Source organism: Perna viridis, chromosome 4 (genome assembly GCF_037379345.1).
Source record: "Perna viridis isolate PV_CMFRI_1.1 ecotype Kerala chromosome 4, ASM3737934v1, whole genome shotgun sequence".
NCBI lineage: Eukaryota > Metazoa > Mollusca > Bivalvia > Mytilida > Mytilidae > Perna > Perna viridis.
In genome coordinates, this window is record NC_142448.1 from 35901376 (window position 1) to 35926638 (window position 25263).

Below are 25263 nucleotides of genomic sequence, written 5' to 3' on the forward strand. Positions count from 1 at the left end.
AATTCACTCAGTAATATGAGTAGCTTTAGTGTTGTATGGTGATCGTATTGTATCATAGCAAAATATTCAGTCAATCTGTATAGGGTGCTCAAATGGAAATATTGCAGTGTAAAGCATATAATATATGTCGTAGAAATATGTAAATATATGTGTCTGTCCAATTTATAAGAATTTTAGTTTAATGTTTTATAAAGTGTCCAAAATATATATATAGGGCTTTATACATTGCATATCAGTTCGAATAATTTTTTTGTTGATGTGCATACACGTACCTGTTATCAATGAATGTAAAAACAAATAGACTCGAGTTACAGAAAATATATGGTGTATCTCACATTTTTTCTTGAAGTTTTAGATCTCTAGATCAATAAATCAATATTCAGAGACTGGTATGACATGTAATCTGACGTTTACATTTACAGGTTATTAGAGGAAGATGGAACAAATGGGGATGTAAGTTGTTTTTTTTCTCGTTTAAACAAACTTCTTTTTTTCATTCTTGTGCCAAACGCAGTTATTAAGTAATGGAGTAACACTGTGTTCCTTTCATTCTTCCATTTGTATCACTGTTTTTAATACTTTTAGATCCGCATTGTTCTACTAATTTTTACCGAACTTGGAGTACACTATCTGAACTGATCCTTGTAACTTTAATCACAATCCATCACTGATCACCAAACAGTTTTCAATCGATCTGTCAAATGAATTTGCAAACCAGTTACCGCCTTTTTTTTACATTATGTGGCTGCTGATCAGTTGATATATTTCGAGGATTGGTTTGTTTCAGTTTTCCATTTTTTTCACATACTCACTAAATGATACTTTTGCTTTTTTAATGAAATAAAAAATGTCGAGTTTATATTTTAAATTCAAAGTGACCTAAATATGGCACTTATTGGATTCATGGGAAAATGTCTGAAATTTACAGATCATCGGCCATTTTACAGAACAAAACCACAATCAGGTCGATCATGGGTCATCGGTTTTCCATCCATCAGTGTTCATTGAATCCGTCAAAAAATTTGCGCGGATTGTTTCGAAGAGCAAGGTCAAAGCATAAATATATTTAATGAAAAACATATTGTATTTTTCATAGTGCATTGCTATTCAGTTATTGGGCGTGCGAAGTTTCATCTGTAAAATAATAGTAAAATAAACAGATATGGTGAAATGGAACAAATGCTCTAGCGTGTAATCTAAATACAAAATAGTAAATACTTTCAGGGATTACCAAAAAGTCATCAACAATTGTAAACACACATCTAAGAGAGCTTTTAAAGACCCTGACAACAAAAGTAATAGAAATCCACGGTAACAGAACGATGACACTTCTTCGAAATAAAGCTATCAATAAAATAAGGACACAAAAACACATTACCGACAAACATATGAAGATATAATCCAGTTCATAAACACCCATAACATACCAAACTTCTGCAGAATATGGTGATATCTTTTAACAGTTCATGTATATGCTACTGGTGCATCACACATTTTTTCTATATTACCACAGAAGGGAACCTATATAATGGGTACTCTGTCCAGCAGAAAATTCTTCTAGTCATCACTAGTTTTATGGTCATCATCATGAACTCGTGGATCGTTATGTTGTATCCATCTGCACCATGAAAACTGATTTATTCAACGGATAATTTTCCTTTCCTCGTTTGTCTACCCCGGACTTGAATTTTTATGGGCAACTCGGCGGGTGTTTCTAGAAAAGCAGAGGACACTTACAATACCGGTGCACCTGGTCCATGCTCATAGTTTTTAGTGGAGTCCGAGTTGCTCCTTTGCTTTTGTTACTTTGTATGTGTGATTTTAGTTTCTTTATGTTCTTTGTTGTGTATGTCTGTTTTTAGTTTCTTTATATTCTTTGTTGTGTATGTCTGTTTTTCATGTCTGGTCTTTGTCCCTGGATTACATTCTTTTGATTACCGCTATAACCTTGGTTCCCTTGATTACTCTTTCTAGTAAATTACATGCGGCTTGTTTTTTTTTCTCAATAATTTCACCAGTTGATAAAAACGCATCATTGAATGTATGTGCATGTCACTATTTACGAAATATTTCTTGTACTGATTAATAACATATGATAACAGTTTTCTTCTGAATTATATGGTAAAAATGTTAATCTTGTTATTCTAGCCAAATCCCTCAAAACCTGCAGACCCTGTGAAGGAAATGTTTTTAAAGCATGCAACAGAAGATGGACATATCCACGCCAGGGAACTTAAACTCTTCCTCAGGGAGCTCTCAGCAGCAGGTAATGAGATCACTCAAAATCTTGCTTCTCAGGCATATTGAATATCAATGATGGTGGGTATGCTTACTAAGACCAGAGACTCCTGCTCCAGAAAAATTGATAAATAATCAGTCTGAGAAATTTCAAGCTTGTTTTATCATTTGATCCCAAGACTTTCCTTGGAGTAACATTTGTACCATGAAAATTGTAATATCTTAAACATACCGTAGGTAATATTTTCATCTCCGCTTTTCAAAAACATAATGCGTGTATTTTGTGATCATTGTGTCTGTCCGTCGTCCACACTTTCTTTAAAATTTAGTGGCATTCAGGACTTGTGATACCGTATTATTTCTTCTGCAGATTGTACTCAATTACTAAAGAATATACATTTTTAAACTTCATTTTTTGTAGAGTTTGGAGAAGCCATACCATTCAGTCTAGAGTCTTGTCGATCATTGGTTACATCAATGGATGTATCCTTCTATTTATAATCACATCAATTCTTCAGTGAGATGGTCATACTTCGTGCAGAGGAATATATACTGTGTCAAATGGAACATCCAATTAAATTTCTACAAGAAGAGAAAGGGAAAAGATTTTCAACACAGGTTTAGCGAGTGCTGAAAACTGTCTTTTACTTACTGTTTACCCATATATTTTGGGGTGCCTTTTTTTGCAGTTTCTAAAGTCAGAAATTCGCGATCGTTCCTCAAATTGTATAATGCCCTTTTAGAAAATACCCATGACAGTTTAATTTTCGTGTTGTGGGTTTTACAGTGGAAAAAGAAAATATTTTTTCTAGACTTACATTCTACCTTGTGAATCTGAATTGGTGAGTAACTTGGACAAGAGTAACCAAAGGAACCAAGGTTATAGCGGTAATCAAAAGAATGTAATTCAGGGACAAAGACCAGATATGGAAAACAAACATACACAGCAAAGAACATAGAATAACAAAATCATACATACAAAGTAACAAAAACAAATGAGCAACTCAGACTCCACTAAAAACTGGGAGAATGGACCAGGTGCACCAGTAGAGTAAGCAAAATATGTTTATTAAAATACAATGAAAGCCTTAACTTGGATGCAGAGAAATCGATCAGGAGCTTTGAACTTTGATGAGGTGTTGAAAGGCTGGAGTGAAATCAAGGCTTACAAGGTAATATAGTTATTTCCCCTCACCTCATTGAAAAAAAATCAGTTGAAGGTCTCAGTTACATGATTGAAAGTGAGACCTACACACGGGTCATATGTTATTTAACAATCATGACATGAAATTGACAGGACCTGTGATTTTGGAAGGGGTTTTAAGGTTATTATGGCTTATTTTCGCCTAAATGATCCACGAACTTTAAAATAATTCCAATCCATGGTAAAGTCAGTTAAACATTCAATGTTTAATTCCCCAAGGGAAGACTCATCATGCCATGCTATTAATCTTTGATTCTCTTTTTATCAATTTTTAATGTGTTGATATTTAAGATTTTAATACAATAGTATTATGACAACCAATACAATCTAAATGAACACTATTTTCTTGTTTAAAGAAAGTTTTTGAACAGTTTGACAAAGACGGGACTGCAAGTGTGGATACATATGAACTCAATAAACTCTTCAGTGCATTGGGTAGGTATTGGCTCTTTTGATTTTACTCTTGGAGCACTGTAAATATATATTATTTTTTTTTTGTCTATCTGTCATCTGCACATTTTCATGCTTAAAAAATGTTAAGGTTATTCAGTTAAAAAAATAAGCATCACATGCTTTTCTGTCCACAGAAAAAATAACGAAAATCAATATGTTTACAGTAATGGACTGGTTTGTTTTATGCTATTTGAATTATCATTAATTACTACTATTGATAAATCCTTTTTATATATATTACAATGTATACCCTATTATTTAGGTTATTTTTTTCCGAAACCTCAAAGTGAAATTTTAGTGATACAAGGTATATAAATTCATTCATACAAGTGGTAAGTGGAACTCCTCCTAAACCACTCAAAGGAATTTGATGAAACTATATAGGAAAATTATGTATCATATATAAATATACATTAAGATAATGATTGTTTATGTTGGATGCCTGCAATGAGAGAGTAATCAAGGGAACCAAGGTAATAGCGGTAATCAAGGAGTAATCATGGGAACCAAGGTTATAGCGGTAATCAAGGAGTAATCAAGGGAACCAAGGTTATAGCGGTAATCAAGGGAACCAAGGTTATAGCGGTAATCAAGGGAACCAAGGTTACAGCGGTGATCAAAAGAATGTAATCCAGGGACAAAGACCAGACATGGAAAACAGACACAAACAACAAAGAACATAAAGCAACTAAAATCATACATACAAAGTAACAAAAGTAAATGAGATATCCAACCTAATGGTTTACATGTTAATGTCTAGATTCGTAACTCGTCCTATAAAGCTGAATCTGTGGGTTTTGATATTAATATGGTATTGGACTTTGCCTATGAAGGACGAAGTTGTGTTTGTAATGGGTGATGTCTCAAATAACTTATGATGGGAGACATATTGTTTTGCCCTTTTCGTCTGTCTGATGTCTATTCAACTTATGTAATTGCAACCCCTCAAAAATACTGTACCAAAACTCATGTTTAGTCAAACATACTGGAATAGTTTCATTTTTCGTTGTTTTACTAATTTTTTAGCTATTTTCTCGGGGGACAGAAAAGAATAATAAAAAAAATAATTTATAGAGACTACGTTTACAGTAATTGGGGAAAACATACAATTTCTATACAAGACTGAAAAGTATGAGATGACGCCTATAGTCAATATATTTGTTCTCATTCTACACCAAATTTTCTTGCAATACATTTTTCATCAACTAAAAGAACCTTTTTGTTGTTTTATCAATGAAGACTAGTACATTTTAATTTACCTTCTTCACTCCTGTCTCCCTCTCTTGATCAATTACAAGGTTCTTATAGTTGAATCGTAAACTTCACAGGAATCCATACAAACAACGCTATATAGCTAGATCTGCAAAATGTACCACCAAACCTTTTTCAAAACTTCTAACTTCTATACTCACAGCCGTAAAAGGCAGTCTCCAGTTCTACCATGACACTTGTCACTCCTGTAGTGTTAGTAATTCAATGTGGATCCTGGAAAAATTCGAAAGATCTTCTGGAAACCATACAATAGCATTAAAACCTATGATGTTTTAACTCTTTATACTTCTATTCCCCATCCTCAGTAAAAAGCCCGACTCAAAAACATCATACATTGTTGTTTCTCCCCCCCCCCAAAAAAAATAAATAAAAAAGAAAATAAAATAAAAAAAAAAAAATAAAATAAAAAAATAAACAGTACACCTAGATTCAAATATGTAGTTCTTTTTAGTGATTCCTCATACTTTGTTAAAAATAATTCCAAATCATCTTCCAAATATACCGAAGAAGATGTTCTTAAAATGCAGTGTCATAATATTCCTTTCATCTAACCTGCACTTGCTTTTTATGAGCAACCCGGTGGGTGTTTCTAGAAAACAGAGGACGTTTACACTACCTGTACACCTGGTCCATGCTCCCAGTTTTTGCTGGAGACCGAGTTGCTCATTTGCCTTTGTTGCTTTGTATGTTTTATTTTGGTTAATTTATGTTCTTCGTTGTGTTTGTCTTTTTTCCTTTTTTTGATCTTTGCCCCTTTGATTACATTCTTTTGATTTAGGCTAGAATCTTAGTCACTTGATTATTCTTTGATATAAGTATCAAGTTATGAATAAAAAAAAATTACACACCAATATGTTCTATATTGGTCCATAGATGTGCTACAAGGAAACGACAATAATTTTTATCATTGAGTATGAATTTTACTCTGAAGTCAGAATACAGAACCGTTATTTTGTCTACAGAAGGGCATGTATAGCATATCCGATGGAAAATCAATAGTGTTGAATTTACCATTTACAGTTACGGTCATTTAATTCTTTTTCGTAAGTTATTTGTGATCAGATCAACTTTGTATTTAATGTCAAGTTAACAAGAAATTATTTTCTTCTCCTAACATTCAGGTAGATATCTTGGTGAGTTAAACCTGTTGCCATACGAGCAATGCCTATTTGCACTTGAATGATCAATAAATATGAAGGTCAGACACTGCCTATGGTAGAGGTGATTCATTGCGCATAAAAATCCACCAAACAAACATTTTATTCAGTGTACATAAATTATATTAATACATAAACAGTTTTGTATATTAAAATATGTATTTTTGTGAAAGCCATGTAGTCATATTCCACTGAAATCAACTAAATCAAGAACGATAATCCTTTAAAATGCCAATTTTATGTACAATCATTATTTTTTTTATATAAGAAGTACAATTGGAAATAAGAGTGAATTTTGTGGGTTTTTGACATGCATAAATCACATTCTGACTTACGTTAATAAAGACTGCGACTTGTGTTGCCACCATGCTAGAAATAAGTGTTGTACTGTTTTGTACATAACCATTTCTATACTAACAACAAATCTCTTGTGCTTTGCATCTGCTTGCTCTTAACATCAAGTGCTCATTCAAAAGTTTAGTTTGTTGAATCTTTCCTATGTAACTAAATTAGTGTAAGTGTGTGAGGAGTAGATTACACTACCTTCATACGTCTGATTATTATTTTGTTTAGCATCTATTTTTGTCTCCATCGAACAGAATATTTAACAAATTGTTCGTGAAGCCGAAAGTCATGTGGGAATATATTGACCGGCTGTTTGCCCCAAAACAGTATCTTGGATCGAAGCAGATCTGAAGTCAATTGATTTTTTTGGCATCTAATTAGTCCATATATTGCAAGTTGTTTCAAAGTACCATGAACTATATGTCGATGTAGTATACTCTGAAATATTGGCGTAGGAGAAAAAAAAAGTAAAGCATATAAAACATTTGTGATTGACAGGTTCTTAATTTGAAAGCGATGTGGTCCATATAATTATCTAGTGGTTCATATAACATTATATGGACCGGCAGACATATCTTAGAAAAGAAGTAAAGTAACAATTAAAAATATCTGGAAAGTAAATTATATTCATTAATTATGCAGAAATTGAATATACTATATTACTCGTGGGTCATCTGTGCGTTTCTGTTATTTTCAATTCTAACGTATTCACAACCATGTTATTACTGAGTATAAGCTTGTTGGTTGAATTCCCTAAAATTGTTCATTCAGTTTTGATGAAACAGAAACAAAAGGTTAGGCACTATTTGTAAATACACATTCTATAATTATATTTGCTTTATGCCAGGAAACAAATACCAAAAAATACGGTAAAGTTTAGAAAGTCTGTCTTTTTGCCGATCAACCCATTCGTCTGTCCGCATTTCCGGTAAACGCAAACCCCTCGTCAACCGTTCAATGGATTGATGAAATTTCATAGTCAGATTTGGCATCATATGTAGACGTGCATAAAGAATAGAGTAATTTTTAGAGAACTCGAAAGGAAGATTTTCCGATTTAAGGGTTTTAAATGTTAAAACTTCGTAAGGTGAACTTGTCGTAACCACTCAGGGGACTTTGATGAATTTATATGAAGGTTAAGCATCATATTGAGATATGCATGATGAAATATTGTTTTTGTCAGAGGACTTCAACGATGCCAAATACGACTTCAGTGCTTTTACATGTTTATCTCTAACTGAAGCAGTGGTTCAAAATTTCTTTTTGGGTATTTGCTTACAGTATCTCTAGTTATCTCTTGCTACAAGGCTTTTTTTTGTCACAGTGCAAGTAGAGTGTGAATTCAATTTTTTGTAGCTGACTTTCTCTGAAATTATAGGTTTATATAAAACTCTTTGCCAACCACTACTAAAAGATAGAAGTTTTTTTTTTCTAAATAATGTATTGAATTTGTACATTGTATTTTCCTTAGGTTTCACTGTAAACAGACAAGTACAGATAGCGATTGTACGTCGTTATGGCAACAGGAACAGTAAAATAAGATTGCCTGATTTCTTGATTGTCATTTTCAAACTTACAATGATGTTTGGTAAGTTAAGTAACCTTAGTTGTTGTACATTGGAATGTTTTTTTGTACTGCAGGTAATTTCAACATGAAGATATAAAACGAAGTTTAAAAAAATGTAATAAATGTGGAGGTTCCACAGGTTTTTGAAACTAATTCGAAAACTAGTTTAAAATATTTTTGATCTTACTTTTTCAAACCACTGTACTATAACATGTACTGTGAATTCATTTATTTTCGTTGACATCAATTTTCGTGGATTTACGAAAAAAAGACATTTTCGTGGGTTGTTAAATTCGTGGAAAACAAAGTTTCAAAACAAAAATTTTAGGATGTAAATTTTACATGCATGGTTTAGCTGAAAATCGTTAGTTGATTGACGATAACGACTCAAATCAAGATTAATCATCTGTTTGATCTTTTAACTTGAAAAGCGGATAATTAAATGATTATCTGTAAATAGTAATAATAATTATAGTTGGCGGAATTATAAAAAAAGAAAAAAAATTGTAAAAGTGATGTATGTCGCCCAAGCGGTGACCAACGCTTAAAATTTCTCAAATTAAGGATGCCTTATAAATACTTCTGGAAATCTAAACAATTCAGTTCACTATTTCACTCACACAGTGGTTAAAGTCCGGTTCCATGAAGGTTACGAAACCTTCCACGCCAGGTCTTCCTGACCCTTCAGAATGTAAAACCCAGAAAGAACAACTCGTTGTTCAAGCAGCAAATGACGGTGTAGATACTTTGGTAGTCGCTTCCCCATCTACTATTTCACGCAAAAGAAAGAGAGGTGAATACAACACCTACGACGACAATACTCGTGCCAAGATAGCCCGTTATGCTGTAGACAATGGTGTTGCCAGAGCTTCCAGAAAGTTCACCGCCGATCTTGGTCACAAAGTCAGCGAAACTTCAGTCTGCAGCATGCGGGACAGTTATATTAAATTAAAGAAGAAAGGTGCTTATCAATAAAATATTTGCCTTGATTGCCCAGTCTCAGTCCAGTTCAGAAAAAAAATTCAAAATTTTAAAATTAATATTCATTACTCGTTTACCTTATTGGGTCTTTGGCTTAACGTCCAAATTTAAATTCTTACTTTTCTTTACAATTTTAATTGTCTTCCTAAGGGTGTTGACTTTACTGACAACTGGGACATCACCTACACCGAGACTCACTGGAGTAATGAGGAATTCATGATCCGTTACGTTGACAAAGTCATAATACCATACGTAGAAGAGATCCGCGACGAGCTGCCGCTGGTATACACTACAATCCAGAAATCCATGGCGTTATTCGATGTCAACAAGGTTCATCAGAGTGAAAAACTTCTCAGCCACTTAAAGAAACACGACATTGTACCACTCTTCGTACCAGCTGCATGTACCGACAAACTACAACCTTTAGACTTGTCACTCAACCGAGAGTTCAAAGAAGAACTAAAAGCCCACTTCCATGACTGGTACTCATCAGAAGTAATGCAACTACTGAAGCAGCAAGAAGATGACACTGGCGGTGATGTATCAAACAACGTTGTGGTTGATACCAAGACTTCCGTGATAAAACCCATCCATGCAAACTGGATTATTTCTACTCACCAGAAAATGTAAACACGTACCGACCTGATCCAGATGGGCTTCGGTAAAGCTGGTTGACTCTCTTAAAAGTGATATTGACATTATAAGCAGTTGAAATTTATAGTATTTCTGTGATTTATCAGTTCTTGTGTGTTAAAATTGCATTGTCTAATGCTTTATAAAATATGTTTTTATCTTATATGCACCGAAAATAGATTGTTATTAATATGATAGTAAAAAATACAATAAATATTAAAACAATTTCTTCAGTTTTTCTCTTTATGAAAACTCTGTTTGCTGTTCCAGATCGACTTTCTCAAAATAATCAATACGCAAATTATACACTTAAAATGAACACTTTACCGATACATGCTATTTTAACCGGAAGTATGAAATAAATATCTCAATAAAGTAACAAAATCAGTTTTTCTATGTTTTTATTCATTTAAGGAGTTTTATTACTGATTGTATATCTTCCTTCATTCACTGCAGGTACAAGTAACATTGTTAAACTACGTTTACACTGAAATATAGGTGAACAGGGTCTGACAAGTGTACAAGTCCATACGGGCAGTCTGTCGTTCATGTTCTTCTTCCTCAAGGTTTTAAATTTTTAAACACATTTTTCGTTGGGTTGTTAAATTCGTGGTTTGGGCAACCCACGAAATCCACGAAAATTGGATCACCACGTGTTTCACAGTATCTATTTTTGTCATGAAAATCACAATTTGTCTCCTGCTGCAAAATTGTAATTAGTAAGGATTCAAGGAAATATATTCCAAAATTTTATTCATTGAGAGCAAAAACAGTTTGAAGGTTATATTACAGAATAATATTTATTTTGATAGAAGCGGCAAAAAATATTAAGAAATATCTTTCCGTTGTACATGTTCTAACTATAATTGTTGTAAACCAACCTCACACTCGGAAAGTTTACTGGCACAGTTTTGTTTTTAAGACATTTTTAAAGAGCAGCAGCTGAAGACCCCATCAACAGACTCTGCATCGTTTTCCCTGAATGAGGTAAGGCAATTTTCTCTGTCTAACTGTTGTTAATGAGGGTTCCCAGATTTAGGTAAGGCATATATCCCTGATTGAGGTTCCAAAATGTTCTCGATTTAAATTTGTTTTTAGTCTAAACTGTTTTTAATGAGTATTCCCTGATTAAGGTAAGATAATGTTCTCAGTCTAAATTATTGGTATCAAGGGATCCCTGATTTATGAGTTTAGGCTACATGCATAGTCTTAACTGATTGTACTGATAATTCACCTATTAAAATAAGGCATTGCATTCTATCTAAACTAATGTTACGAAAGTTTCCAGATTAAGGTAAGGTAATATTCTCAGTCAGTACTATTGATAATGAGGGTTTCCTAAATAAGTTCAAGCAATGATCTCAGTCTCAATTTTTTGAATGAGGGTTCCCTAAATGAGATAGGGCAATGTTCTCAGTCGAAACTGTTGGAAATGTTGGTTCCCTGATTGAGTTAAGACGATGTTTCAGTCTGAAAAGATGGTAATGAGGGTTCCATGATTGAGGTAAAGCAATGTTCTCAGTCTGACATGTTGGTAATGAGGGTTCCATGATAGAGTTAAGGCAATGCTCTCAGTCTGACCAGTAATAATGGGTTATGGCAATGTTCTTAGTCTTAACTGATGGTAATGAGGGTTCTAAATGTGAGGTAATAGCAATGTATGTAGTCAAAATTGTTGTTAATGGCAAATTCCGATTGAGGTTAGACTAACAGTTGGTAATTCCCTAATTGAAGGTAGGTAATTTTATCAGAATGACCTTGTTGGTAATGGATGTTCCTTGATTGAGGTAAGGCAATGTTTTCAGTCTAAACTGTTTGTTATGGGGGTTCCCTGAATGCGGTAAGACAGTGTTTTGCAGGGAAAGTTTCCTGATTGAGGTAAGGCAATGTTCTGCGGTTGGTCTTCGCTGATTGTAATGAAGGTATCCCGATTCAGGTAAGGTAATGATCTCATTCTAAACTGTTGTTGAGTTCCACTAGACAATATTTGGTCACTGTGTATTCCTTAATGTTATACGATAAATGTTTGGCTCACAAAATTCATGATTCACCTTATTAATATTTTGTGTTTTTTGTCTGTTCAATTATTTAAAATGAGGTAATGACAAAACTAGAATATTGCCTTTCATTTCAAATCCTGTTCTGCAAATTCAGAGTTTTAAACACTAACTTATTATATTATATCATTACACTTGTGCCTTATACAAAGTACTTTCTTGATATAGAGTTTTTCAAAAGATGAGTGTCCAAATGCTAATATTTCCCCCCATTGTACCACGTACATTGTATGACAAAACACATTTCTAACAGTGAGTTTAAGTGAAAATATTTCGAACACTTCAATGATGAAGATCCAGGATTCTGAAACTGGGAGTAAATCTATGACATATGTAAAAAGTTTGCATTTATTACCCCCCCCCCCCCATATTTTTATTTTTTTAAATTAATAATTGTAGTTCTGCTTTCAGTGTTTTACGTTGTGGTGTTTTTTTTTTTTGGCAAATGATAGTAGATTGAATGCACTTCATGCAATTTTTATGAAGAAAAGAATATAAAATGTTTAAGTTAACTTTACTTTTTGTGTTTTTTTTAATTAACCCAGCCTGTTATCAAAAGAAATATATGGAGGTCATTGTTTTATAGTCTCACAATAACAATTTTTCTTTGCTAAAATACATAGTACTGGAACATGTACAATAGATTAGTCCATTTTGAAATTCATTGCTTGTGATGAAGTAAAACACATCGTTCTGTTCCATGTTTCAGTACCTTTACTATACCATGTACTGCTGATTAAAAAACTGCGCGGTAATGGAGAAGATGGAAGATATTGTAAAGATTGGGGATAATGAAACTGGTATATAGGTTAAATAGAGGATGAAGTGGAAGTTTTCAAAATAGTTTCATTGTGCCAACTATTCTATAGTCGAACATTTTAAAAAGTTAAGAATTTATTAGTTACCACTTGGGTAACTACACTGTACATTAAGAAATAATTGGGTTTTTTTTGTCGCAAAATTGCTGCGAACTACGTATATTTATAATAATTAAAACTTGCATTTACGGATATTTTACATTCTGGATTTTTCTCATCAATCGTAAAATTTAAAATTACAATTTTGACCAATATTTAAAAAAAAGTTCAGAATTTACAGTATGACATTGATGTCAGTTATAACCTCACATTTCTGTGAATAATTACGAAAGTAAATAAAAAAACAAATTAAGGTGTATAACATACATTTATAGTGAAACTGATAATGTTTATCTAATACTTGTATGATCATTAAAAAAAAACTTACTGCTATATTTCATTTCAATTTGGAATATTTGTTAATTCGTATATTGGTTTTTTAATGTAGGATATTGTGCTGGTGAAATTTAATTGGTGATTTATGTAGTAAAATTGTTTTATAGATTTTTTTAACCAAGCTTAACACTTTGTAGCATTGTACAGTTTATTTGACTGTTTTTTTTTATGAAACACCAAAAATGTTTAAAAGTTGTTGTCCGAAAGATATTGTATAGCCATTGTTTAACGATTTCTCTTTTAACTAGTGAAACTGATTTGTTTGGTATAAACTTCACATACAAATACGGAGCATGAGCGACATCCTGCATATGAAAATCGTCTCTCAAACCACGAATGACTAATTTTTTTTTCTGTCGAAGTGACGTTTACACTTAGGAATCTTAAACGTAGTTAGAGAAAGTAAGGCTTGTGTATTCTCGTTCGTCGAGACATCAGTGATATTACATAACAGTGCATTATAAATAAAGTTAAATGTAATTTGAGAACACACAGCTCCGTCCCTAATAGGACGAATCTGAAAATCTAATTTCCGACTGCCTGTCAGTTTCCGAGGCGGCATTCCCCATCAGAAAAATCCCGATACCCCGTATAATCTCCATTGCAATGTTTCACTTTTATGTTGTTATATTATCAATTAAAACTTGATATTTAATTAAAGATTCTTACACATTTAATTATTGATTTTCATTGAACTAAATACTTTCCTACCGGTGCACCTGGTCCATGCTCCCAGTTTTTAGTGGAGTCAGAGTTGCTCATTTGCTTTTGTTACTTTGTATGTATAATTTTAGTTACTTTTTGTTCTTTGTTGTGTATGTCTGTTTTTCATGTCTGGTCTTTGTCCCTGGGTTACATTCTTTTGATTACCGCTATAACCTTGGTTCCCTACACTTAACACAAACAGAAGTAATAAGTTTTGGTGTAAGTATGAGTTATTTCACGATTTTTCTCGTCTTTCATAATATGGGGTTCAAACGACCAGTCATAAATCTTATTCAATTAAATACAATTTTGTCTAAATACAACTGTATATGAATTATACTGAATATTACACGTCAAAATCTGTCTCGCATGCTATATCACCCCGAGACTCCTTTATCATTTGAAGGATCAAGCATTTGTTACAGATTTAAACATGTCATGTTCATATATCATATGTTTTAACCATAATTCAAGTTTGGTCTGTGAAGGTGTGCTATATAAGGTATGCGATGAAGGTCTAGGGGTGTGATATAGGGTATGCCATAGAGGTTTATAGGATTGATATAGGGTAGACGATATAAGGTTTAAACAAACACTTGTAATGCTTATGAAGTTATGATTTAATCTAAATATATGAAATATACTGAATATTGCATGTCAAAATCTGTATCACATGCTATATCAACTCGAGACTCTTATATTACCCCAAGAGCTAGCGGTCCGTGGGGTGATATAGGTCCAGAGTTGATACAGCATGTGATACAGATTTAAACATGTCATGTTCATTTATCATATATTTTAACCATAGTTCAAGTGTTGTCTGTGAAAGGTTACGATATAGGTATAGAGGTGTGATATAGGGTATGCGCTATAGGCTAAACGATATAGGATTTAAACAAACACTTATACTGTATATACAAAAGGTTATATTTTAATCTAAATATATGATATAAAGTTATCTTAAATATTGTACCTCTTGTTTTATTTTATTGATGCATATTGTTTTGATGTTGTAGCACGTATTTCATAGAATTTGCATATCTCATGATAGTATATAAGGGCTTTTAACGGTATGTTACTTTAGGGGGTCACTTTAGGTAAGCATCTAAAACCTCACATACGTTATATTTTGATGTGGTTTATTTTGGCACTTTTAAAGGAGGCGCCAAATATACCAAAATAAAATTACAACCACAATTTCCCAATTTACGGTATTAGCCTCTTTTTGTTATTACTTCCTATCTATTTGAGTCATGCATACTTATAATGATCCTCGTGCCTTTTTATCAGAAACTCGTCAGATTGTGTGGTGAAATTTAAAGATCCCAATAACTAATCGGTTATAAGTTTCAAAAAATGATTTGGACCATAAAATACTGATGTAAAGTTTATTAGGATATTTTTTAATGTCAACTGTTCAGGACTTATACAGTAAAACCTGTCTTGATGAGGCTGCTTCCGATTTTGTTCTGGAGGCTTCGGAATATGTCTCCCGGTTTATTCATGGTTTGCTTTAGGCATGTTTTACTGTAGAAATTTATCATCATGAACCTTTGTGCACATGTGTTAAGAATATCCTCCAACAATGTCATTGATCTAAACATGATTTAATGAGCAGTTTACTATTTTGTGTGATAGAAATTAACGCTTCAGCATTGACCAGGGGAATATGTGCGGAGCTTTAAACTATGGTGAAGTGTTAAAGTTTAGATTAAAGTAAATACTTTAACAATTTGATAGATAATTTCAAATTTGGACGAAATGGTAATGTTTTGATGTGAACATAAAATAGAATTCATCGCATAATTCAATTGATTTTCTGATATTATGAACTCAGCCTCATATAGTGTCATACTCTTAGAGATAGATGGGAAAACATTACTCACGACTAAACTATACGACAAACGTGATGACTTCCGTTATGCAAGAGCTTATAAAAACAGGATTTTTGTAGCGTGCAAGACTTCTTACATTTTGGCTTATGGAACAGGGTTCTATTGCTACAAGGTTGAAATTTTTACTGTAAAATCTTGTTATCGTCATCATCATGAACTCGCTATGGTGTATCTATTAGCAACAAAAGAAACGATCAATTCACCGTGTTATAATTTTCGTTTCCTCTTTGGTCAACACCGTACGTATCATTTAATGTATCTTTGAGTGTGTTATTTATAATTTCGTGTTTTGTATGTCAATTTTCTTTGTTTTGTTCTTGTTATATGAACTTTTATTTTTGATTTATGTTTTAATCCTGGTTCCCTTGATTTCCTGTTGATGCCACAAGAAATGGCATATACTAATATATATATATATATATATATATATATATATATATATATATATATATATATATATATATATATATATATATATATATATAAATATGTGCTGCCATAGTGGTGGTTTATTCTTTTGTTTCACTCACTGACCGATGTAAAAGCCAGAGCACATTACACCTTAGAATAAATACACTGTGTTGAAATCTTTAAAATGGCGTCTGATGTTGTCAGAAATTTTGTATGTTTTATAATGCCCTTGTCATCTTGTCTACTGACTAAATGATTGACTTTATAAACTGCTTTAGTTCACGGGGTCATAATTTTACTTACCCTACCTGTGCACCTGGTCCATGCTCCTAATTTCTGATGGAGTCCGAGTTGCTCATTTGCTTTTGTTTCTTTGTACGTGTTATTTTGGTTATTTCATGTTCTTAGTGTACATGTTTGTTTTCTCTGTCCGGTCTTTAAAATTACCCTTGGATTATATTATTTTAATGTCTGCTCGAATCTTGGTTCCCTTGATTATATTCTTAGTATCCAGGATAAAATTAGATTCCTTTATGTATATTAGCAGAAGCTTTTATTCGATCAGTTAAGAGTTAAAAGAAAATTGATCATCACGTAGAAACATTTATTTGTTTTCAAATACATGTACATTTACTTCGTTCATAAAACAATAGAACATCAGTACAAACGCAAAAGTCATTGTCTGGAAAAAAAACATAATATTTACCTTTCTAAAGTAAAGCTTAATCTTAACTGTCTGATACAAAAAACTGAAACTTGATTTCTGTTTCAAACATAAAATCAATTTATTCACACCTAAAATCTCTAAACGAGAATTTTAGCTGTCTAATACAAAAACGACAAAAACGAAAATTTAATCAAAATTTTTAATATAAAAATCCATTATTACGGTATACAAAGAATCTTAAATGTCCATTACAACACATTTTGATTATAAACAAGGATTCCAAAACTAAGTAAAGAAATATGAATGTCATATAATAGTCCTTCCATCAACAATCTTTGTAAACAATATTTATGGCAAAGTATGCACAGTGCTGGACTGAAATTGTGTACATGTTTGTATTACCATATGAAAATATACATATTAAAGTTCGTTGCAAATAAGATGAATATTTTTTGCAAGCATCATTAAAAATGCAAATCACTCGTTTTAAGAGTTAGATTATGTGAGTACAAATTCTCCAAAACTTTTCACAATTTGTAAAACGAAACTTCATACATATTGACTAAAATTGCCACAAATGAAAATTATCTAAATTTTGCAAGCACCACAATGGCAATTCAAATATCTTCTGGTGATGGATATGAAAATTTATTACTGTTGTTCCATTTTGCTTAAGCTGTGATTGTACTCAGAAAAGTAACAAATACAAAGCCAAAAAGAACATTTTCAAGAATATAATTGTAAAAATAAAAACAATTACTTTAATTTGGCGTTGTTTTCACAACAACAACAACAAAAATAGTCCAGAAGCAAATAAAAAAGGAAATGGATGCATTCAGTACATTTTAATATTTTCAGAAATTGAGATTAAATAAAATTTTATATGAATTAATTTAAAAAAAAATAGCGATATTGTTGATCGTGCCGTTTGAAATCAACCATTGAATTTTAAATTTAGATAGAAAACACAACTCTACAGTATAACAGACATCTAAAGTTTACATTTAGTAAAATAAAATTAAATGCAATGGATATACAATAACACATGCATTAAGTACACTTTTCAAACCGGACATAAAAAAACGTAATACTGTATGTAATCTACAAATTACAGTGTGTAATATAACAAAACATTACACAAATGAAAAAATATGGTACAGTAAAACATAGATGAAATTTTCTGAATTGAATATAACTTATGTGGATATAGTTATTGACAACCATTTTATTTCTATTCTATATACTATCAATAACAGACGAAGATTCACCCTTGGATACTGTTGACATTGTAGCATAAATTTGATCGCTTATAAATAAAAATAATGAATCCAAAAACATGTGCGTCATATATATTGAATGATAAGTAATTTTTGTACAAAAGAGTATCCGACTGATACATGTATACAAATCAGAAAACAGATTCTTAATATTTTTATTAGCTTTACTTTAGTTGCATACACTATTTTGTTTTAAATTACATTCAATTTTTTCAAGCAACCAGGCAAGTGTTTTCATAAAAGTAGAAGACGCTACCCTACCGGTGCACCAGGTCCATGCTCCGAGATTTTGGTGAAGTTTGAATTGCTCATTTGTTCTTGTTTCTGTGTGCGTCTTATTTTGGTTATTTCATGTACTTTGATGTGTATATTTTCCTTGTATGGTCTTTTCTCTTGAATTATATTCTTACGATTTCTGTTTGAATCTCGGTTTCCTTTCTTACTCTTTCATCTAATAAGAAAGATCATAAGTAGGTAATTTGGATTTCATCAAATTCTAATATTGAATATGATTTTGAACAATGGAAAAGAAAGTGAAATAAGAACACCTTTTACACGTTTATCTAATGGTTGTTTCTGTATAAATATTATGAAATAAAAACTATACATCATCCATTCAACTATAGTTGCATAATGCATCTATTATTCAACCAAACAAAACTAAGTGAGTCATTATGCAGATAAAGTAGACAAGTTATTTTAAAAAGTAGTACAAGGACATTCATCAAAGATAATGTCTAAATTTTTATTTCGTTTTTATTTTATGAAAACCAATTGTGTTTGTTGTATGTATGTGTAATTTATATGGTTCATGAAGAGGACCTTCTAAGTTGGGAAACTTGAGTCTTATTCTTTTTGTTTAACAATAAAATGTGTTGAATCTAAACCAATGACGGAAGAAGCATTTAGTAAGTATTGCCCCATAATAATATTAATAAAAACAATAATAATAATGAAATTGATGATGATGATGATGATAATAATAATAATAAATTATGAAGGAGGGGATATTTGTGTTTGTTTTATTTCGTCGATGTTGAAATAAATATGGGTATTGAGATACCTTTAAATATTGTTTCTTATTTTTGAACAGGTTATACTAAATACTCTGGTTTGCGGCAGTTTACATTTAAAAACTGCGAAGTGAATGTGTATGAATATATGATATTTCTTTCGACTTGGATTAAACGCAATCCACAATTTACCCAAACGTTTTGAACAGAATAAAATGTTCAAAGCTATCAGTAACACATGTGCAAATTAAATTTCTAAATTGATCAATTCTGTTAATTTTCTATAAAACAGTTACTTCAAATGTTAAATAACACATAATCGGGTAAGACCAGCAAAACAAATGAAAATCGTGTGCCTATAGACAATACGGAAATAATTGTAGAAGTTAGTAAACAAAAAAAATTCTAGCAACACAGTTTCCATCAACGACAAGCACTTCTTCATTGTCTCTATCATAATGTACTGCCGTAGGACAGTGCAAGTCATCTTCTACTTTATTTTCGTCTCTTGAAATAACTATCAAATTATCTTTTTTATTATTGCACACAAATATATTCTGATGATGGTCTAGAGATATGTCCCAAGGATTTGACAATATTCTTTCATCTTCAATTGTGAAGATAAGTTGGTTGTTAGAATCTAGGACAGTTAATTTGTTGTTTTGGGGGCATGTATAGCACAACCTGTTGCCATATATATCTACATGCGAATCGACAGTAACACTCTTGTCATCATAGACCTTGTCTATTGATTCAGTCTTAACATTAATTTTCATTATACCTTTACTGAATACACAGAAGAATAAGAAGTCATCCCTGTGCGTAATTCCCCATGGGCAATCGTTTGTGTTAAGTGTTTTAATTACTCTACTTTTTTTTATTTCTATTATAGAGATTTTAGATTTATATGAATGGGAAACAGCAACACGATTTTCATTGATTAATGCTACATCATACACAGTGTCTTCAAATTTGACTGATGATTTCTTAAAACTATTGCTATTTAGTATGTATACTTTTTTATTCTTATAATTAGGAAACACCATGATCCCTTTAGGCAGAATATAACAGCCGTTGTACTCACCTTTTGTTAGTATCAACTCTTGCCTCAGTGTTAGATGATTAGGAAAAAATGTTTCTATTGTCATCTGAGCACTGGCTTGGTCTTCTTTATCAATTGGTGTGGTCTTCTTTTTCCTAAATACTTTGTTTTCTCCCAATGATTTTATTTCATCAATAGTATCCTCTAATGTATTGGTTTCTTCGATTTCTATATCTATATCATTCATGGCACCTTCTCTATACAGGTTTTGTAAGGTCGACTCTGAATCTTGAACTTCTTTCTCCGTCTGTTTTATTTCAATAAATATTTGTAAATTAGATGCATATTTCAGAATGAGTTGTTTTTGTCTAATTTTGTCTTGCAGTTTCGTTTCTTCTGATTCCAGTTTTTTGGTTGTGGCTTTAATTTCATTTTCATATTCATGAATGACTGAATCTAGGTCTGCTAGTGTTTTGTTTTCAAGTCTTTTTAACTTTTCAATAAGCTGATGAGTCTTATCTTTCACTTGTAATTGAATTTCTTCTTTCTTTTTCTGTAGGCTGCTTAGATTTTCCTTTCTATCGTTGAGTGCATTTAACAGCCTTTGATGTGTTGCTTTTAAATCCTTATAAATATCTTCAAACACGGCTGACGATTTAACATTGTCGATTACTTTCTCAATATCAGGAGTGTCATCACATTTTTGGTGTGATTTAGAAAGACATTTGGTACATAGAGGACAATCATGTGACCTGCAATAATATCTAAACTTCTCACTGTGATCTTTACACATCGGTTGATTACTTAGTATAATAGGAGGTAATTTGCAATAATCTACATATGATATAGTGTTATGGTCCCTCGTTGCTTTTTGAACTTGATGTTGTAAGCTGCATTTGGAGCAAAGAGCTTCTTCACAATGGGTGCACCACTCAGTTGGGGCATTTTGCTTACCTTGAAGATTGCACACATTACAGTTGTTAGTTGCCATTTGAATCTGTCATTAAAAAGTAATGATATTCAAATCTTTTTAATTAGTTTGGTCACAGTTGTAACACAATATCCTGACCTAAGTTAATTTATTGTTATAATTTCAGTAGATTTAAAAAGCAGAACGATTAGGTTTTATACATTTTATACACGATATGAAAAACGTTCACACACGATGCATGCAACATCGCCTATATGTACAATTATTATATCAATTATAACAAAAACATATCATAATTAATTATATAAAGATGTTTAAAAATTAAAAAAACATACCAAGTCATTGCCGACTAGTATAAGAAAATACATCTATCTACAAAACTAAAAATGGATACATTTTCCGTGTATATAGTATGGAAGTCTTCTTCAGCTTAAATATAAAAAAATAGTCACAATGTAATTTTACATGACTTTCACAGATAATTCGTAGACAGATATCTTGGCCCAGTATCGTAATAAAAATTATGTTGAAAAGTTCCTCAAATATTCAATTAAAAATGATCCGATTGGTCGAAATGTGGGCTGAGGAAGAATTTGTAGGAAAATCTCAAGGTTAGATTAATTTTGAAACCGGGCCCTCAGTTGGAGGCTTACATACAGTTTTTGTTTCAGAAAGTAGTATGTCATGATATAGGATTGGAACACTGCATGTACACATTATTGATGTACTATATGTTAGTGCTTTAGCTCTTATATTGGTTCATCAGACATTTTATAGAGATTTTACTATGTAAGAATGTTGATTGTGTCATAGAATTTTAAACAGCCGTTTTTACATTCTGTTCAGGCCATCCTTCTTATGATAAACTTTGTTATTTGATAAAGTGCTCGCTTTTATACTACCTTGACTGTAGTACGTTTTAATTGTACTACAATTATCTCAACAGATGCAACAAAAAGAAGAGCAGAAAGTGGATTACCTTGTCTAACAACCAAGGATTTATAAAGGTTCTAAAATCCAGTAAACTATTCATAATTCAATTCTGAACATTATTTATTTAACGATAGATGTATCCTTTAAACCATGTTACAATACCATAATGCTGTGAATTAGAAGACATCCATCCACTAATAGGATTCCAATGCTTTCGTAAAAAAATCCACAAAAAAACTATAAAAAAAAACAAGAACAAAAACAAAAACAAAAAACAAAAAACAAAAGATCAATTGCTTTCTTGATATTATTATGTTCCGCATAATATTAACATCCTGGACCTCTCTTCAATTAAAAATAATAACATGCATGTTGGTTATATTCATGTAGTCTAACTGTTTATCATTTATGTCTCTCTAGCAAAACATTTTTAAGCGTTGTCCAAGAGCATAATAATAAATTAGTTTACAAATCGACATTTGATAATGATGGCGGATGATTATTCAAAGAGAATGAAATATTTTTTTGTGAAGAATTGTTACGTAAATAATAATTTTAGCCATAAAAAATAGACTTATTCCAAAATCTACATTTATCTAATTTGTTTTTTTTTCAGCCCAAAGATAAGATCCCTCAACAGTTTCAATAGTGTCTTGACCACAATCAACTTTTAACTTGTTTTGATAACCCATTCTCAAAACTCTCAACTTTACGTAATTGCTTTAGATTTTAGATTACAGTGATTCAGGCTCCCTAACCTCAACTTTGATTATATCCCACAATTGATTTATACTATTTATTTCATTAATGTTTTAGTGATGTTTCATTAATGCTATAACCTTGGTTCCCTTGATTACTCTCTTAGAATAGGTGTCTATTAATTTGTTTATCAATTCACAGTATTGGTTTGAATTATTTAATTTTTTAACAGTCTATCTTTAAATTTTAAGCCGTCCTTAAAAATCATTTGGTTGCTGGTTGTCTACCTACTCAGGATTACTTTGTATTCATACTTTTGTTATCAATATATTTGTTAGTTATATTTTTGCTCCTTTCTTTTAATATATGATCACATTTCTCTATGTAAAAACAAATCATTTACTTAACTATTTGTCTAGAAACCTGCCTACCTGATTGCTACCTTAACTATCTATATTGTCAAACACCTACCTGCCTATCTGACTGCTAGCATAACTATCTACCTTGTCCAATGCCTACCTATCTACCTACATACCTATCTAGCATGCCTGTCTACATACAAAGTTGTGAGTAAAAAAAAGAGGATTTTAACAAATAAAAGGATAATCTTAGGTTAACTACTATATATAATCATTCAGATAATTGTAAAACTACCAACATGATACAGATTGCTGATAAAAGTCAGTACAAAATAACCAAGTCAATATCGATAGGGCTTGGTTCCGAACCGTCATTTACTAAACGTTTGAAACAGAACTTGGTGTTGTCATAAGTTGATCTTTTAACGCCAAGAAGAGACAATAGATATATCGTCATGAATGAAGTGAAAAAATAATGTAGAACTGACTTTGATCAGCAATCTGTATCATACTCCATACGCAGGAGCTGAAGGGATGTTGCCACAGATGAAAGGAAAGTTGACAATTCTGAATGAAAAGTCATCACGTTTGTCGTAAAGTTTGGTCAATAGTTTTCCTTTATCATCGATTTCTAAGTGTAGGTCAAGATATGAGGCTGACTTCACAGTGTCTGTAGTATCCTTTATCTCAAGTTCTTTTGGGTAGATGCGATGTATCAAATCCCCCAAATTAGGATTGTTTAAAGATAATACGTCATCTATATAGCGGAAACTGAGATTGAAGGATCTAGCCAAAAGATATTCTTTCTTTCTGATCAGATCAGCTATAAGTCAGCCTCATAAGAGTGAAGAAATAGGTCAGCAAGTAAAGGAGCACAATTTGTTCCCATTGGAATGCCGACCGTTTGTTGAAAAACACGTCCACCACACTGGACAAATATGTTGTCGATTAAAAATTCCAGCATTTTGTAAACATCTTCCTCTGTATATTTGGAAGATGATTTGGAATTATTTCTTACAAAGTATAAGAAATCTCTACCAAGAACTATACGAAGAAATGGTCGATCGATAACCAGTTGAGTTCGACCCTTCAACATGATATTATAATAATTATGATATAGTCTTACACTTTACAAACATTCGAACATGTAATTGTCACGGATTCAATAGATCTGACGTCAAAATTTTGAAAGACTTCTTCGGAACCATGAAAGAACAAAAAAGAGATCCTGCTGAAATACCCACTCTGAATTGAAAGCGTTTCCTCCCGTTTCTCCTAATGTTTTTACTAAGTAAAAAAAACACAGGGTAAAATTTCTTTGTAAGTATGTGGGCTTAAACTTTTTAAAAGCAGACGTGTGTATTTAGCATGTTTGGGGTCACCTAAAGCCAATGGTTTGCTCACAAGGTTTGTCATTTTTTTAAATTTCTTTTCGTCGGACATAGTGTAATGGTTTGTGTTTACAATTCCACAAGGTGTTTTTTATGAAATGAAAAAGGTTGCATTTGTTGTTGTAGGAAGCAAGATTGTTATATAAAAGTAAAACTAAGGTAATTGTTTAAAGCCTCGTACCTTTCTGTGGTACAAACCTTGTATATTCATTTGGTATTTTATAACATTTAGTTTTGTCTTCAAATTACAAATGTTTCGTTCAACTTCCTGGTTATATTTAAGCTGAATGTAATGAATAATTCATGCATTTTTTGGCGTTAACGTGTTAACTTTATGTGTAAAATAAGTTCATTCCTTCATTCAATTGATATATGATTTTAAACTTGAAAATTTAAGTTGGTCGTAGGAAAAAAGGCTTTCTGATATTCATGTTGTAATAAGTAATGTCCTAGCCCATTTGTTTTAAATTGTCAGTTTGAACTGACCAATAGTATATCATTGCTGTCTGTCATTCTTCATTTAGATAAAAGATAATTTTATTTTTGTTCTGCTTATTTCCGCATTATTTCCAAAAGAAGCTGTCGAAATCAGATTAATCACACAATGAATGAATGCAATGAAATATCATTTTACCTTTACAAGACGGTAGACATTATGAGCGTTTGGAACTGTTCAGGTTGCTCCATTAATGTTGTTAAATCCTTTCTTAATTGTTAATTAATTTTTTTAATCGACAACAACAATATTGTTTGTATTCCTGGTGGTTTTTAATGTGGGGC

The 25263-nt window shown here is 31.9% G+C and overlaps 2 protein-coding genes across 5 annotated transcripts in view; one reads left to right on the forward strand and one right to left on the reverse strand.

The window, feature by feature from the left end:
• The window catches only part of LOC148619908 (calpain-1 catalytic subunit-like), a 41589-nt gene extending 25257 nt beyond the window's left edge, over positions 1–16332 (forward strand). The window contains exons 13-22 of one of the 4 annotated variants that reach the window (XR_015921670.1): positions 423–453; positions 2149–2266; positions 2660–2721; positions 3342–3410; positions 3799–3877; positions 6289–6300; positions 8141–8257; positions 9368–10306; positions 10773–10837; positions 12617–16332. Coding sequence is in view for 2 of the 4 variants with exons in the window: in XM_088580313.1 (XP_088436439.1) it covers positions 423–453; positions 2149–2266; positions 2660–2721; positions 3342–3410; positions 3799–3877; positions 6289–6300; positions 8141–8257; positions 10773–10837; positions 12617–12643 (580 nt within the window). In the remaining 2 variants the exon portion in view is untranslated. The remainder of the gene's footprint in view (positions 1–422; positions 454–2148; positions 2267–2659; positions 2722–3341; positions 3411–3798; positions 3878–6288; positions 6301–8140; positions 8258–9367; positions 10307–10772; positions 10838–12616) is intronic. The other 3 variants (XR_015921671.1, XM_088580313.1, XM_088580314.1) reach the window with 3 other exon arrangements.
• A 435-nt stretch (positions 16333–16767) lies between these two features.
• LOC148619909 (uncharacterized) lies at positions 16768–24747 on the reverse strand. Its single transcript, XM_088580315.1, has 2 exons — positions 24665–24747; positions 16768–21167 (listed from the first exon to the last, which is right to left on the reverse strand). Exons 1-2 carry the CDS (start codon positions 24692–24694, stop codon positions 19515–19517), a joined length of 1683 nt encoding a protein of 560 aa, XP_088436441.1. The 5' UTR covers positions 24695–24747; the 3' UTR covers positions 16768–19514.
• Between the last annotated feature and the right edge of the window lie 516 nt (positions 24748–25263).

What these genes read in the sequence shown, in the direction of transcription:
- LOC148619909 (XM_088580315.1), bottom strand. Translation starts at nt 24,694, where the DNA reads ATGAATATACAAGGTTTGTACCACAGAAAG. An exon ending in AAGGTTTGTACCACAGAAAG is followed by an intron (nt 21,168 to 24,664) that starts GTACGAGGCTTT and finishes TTTTAATGACAG; the next exon opens with ATTCAAATGGCAACTAACAA.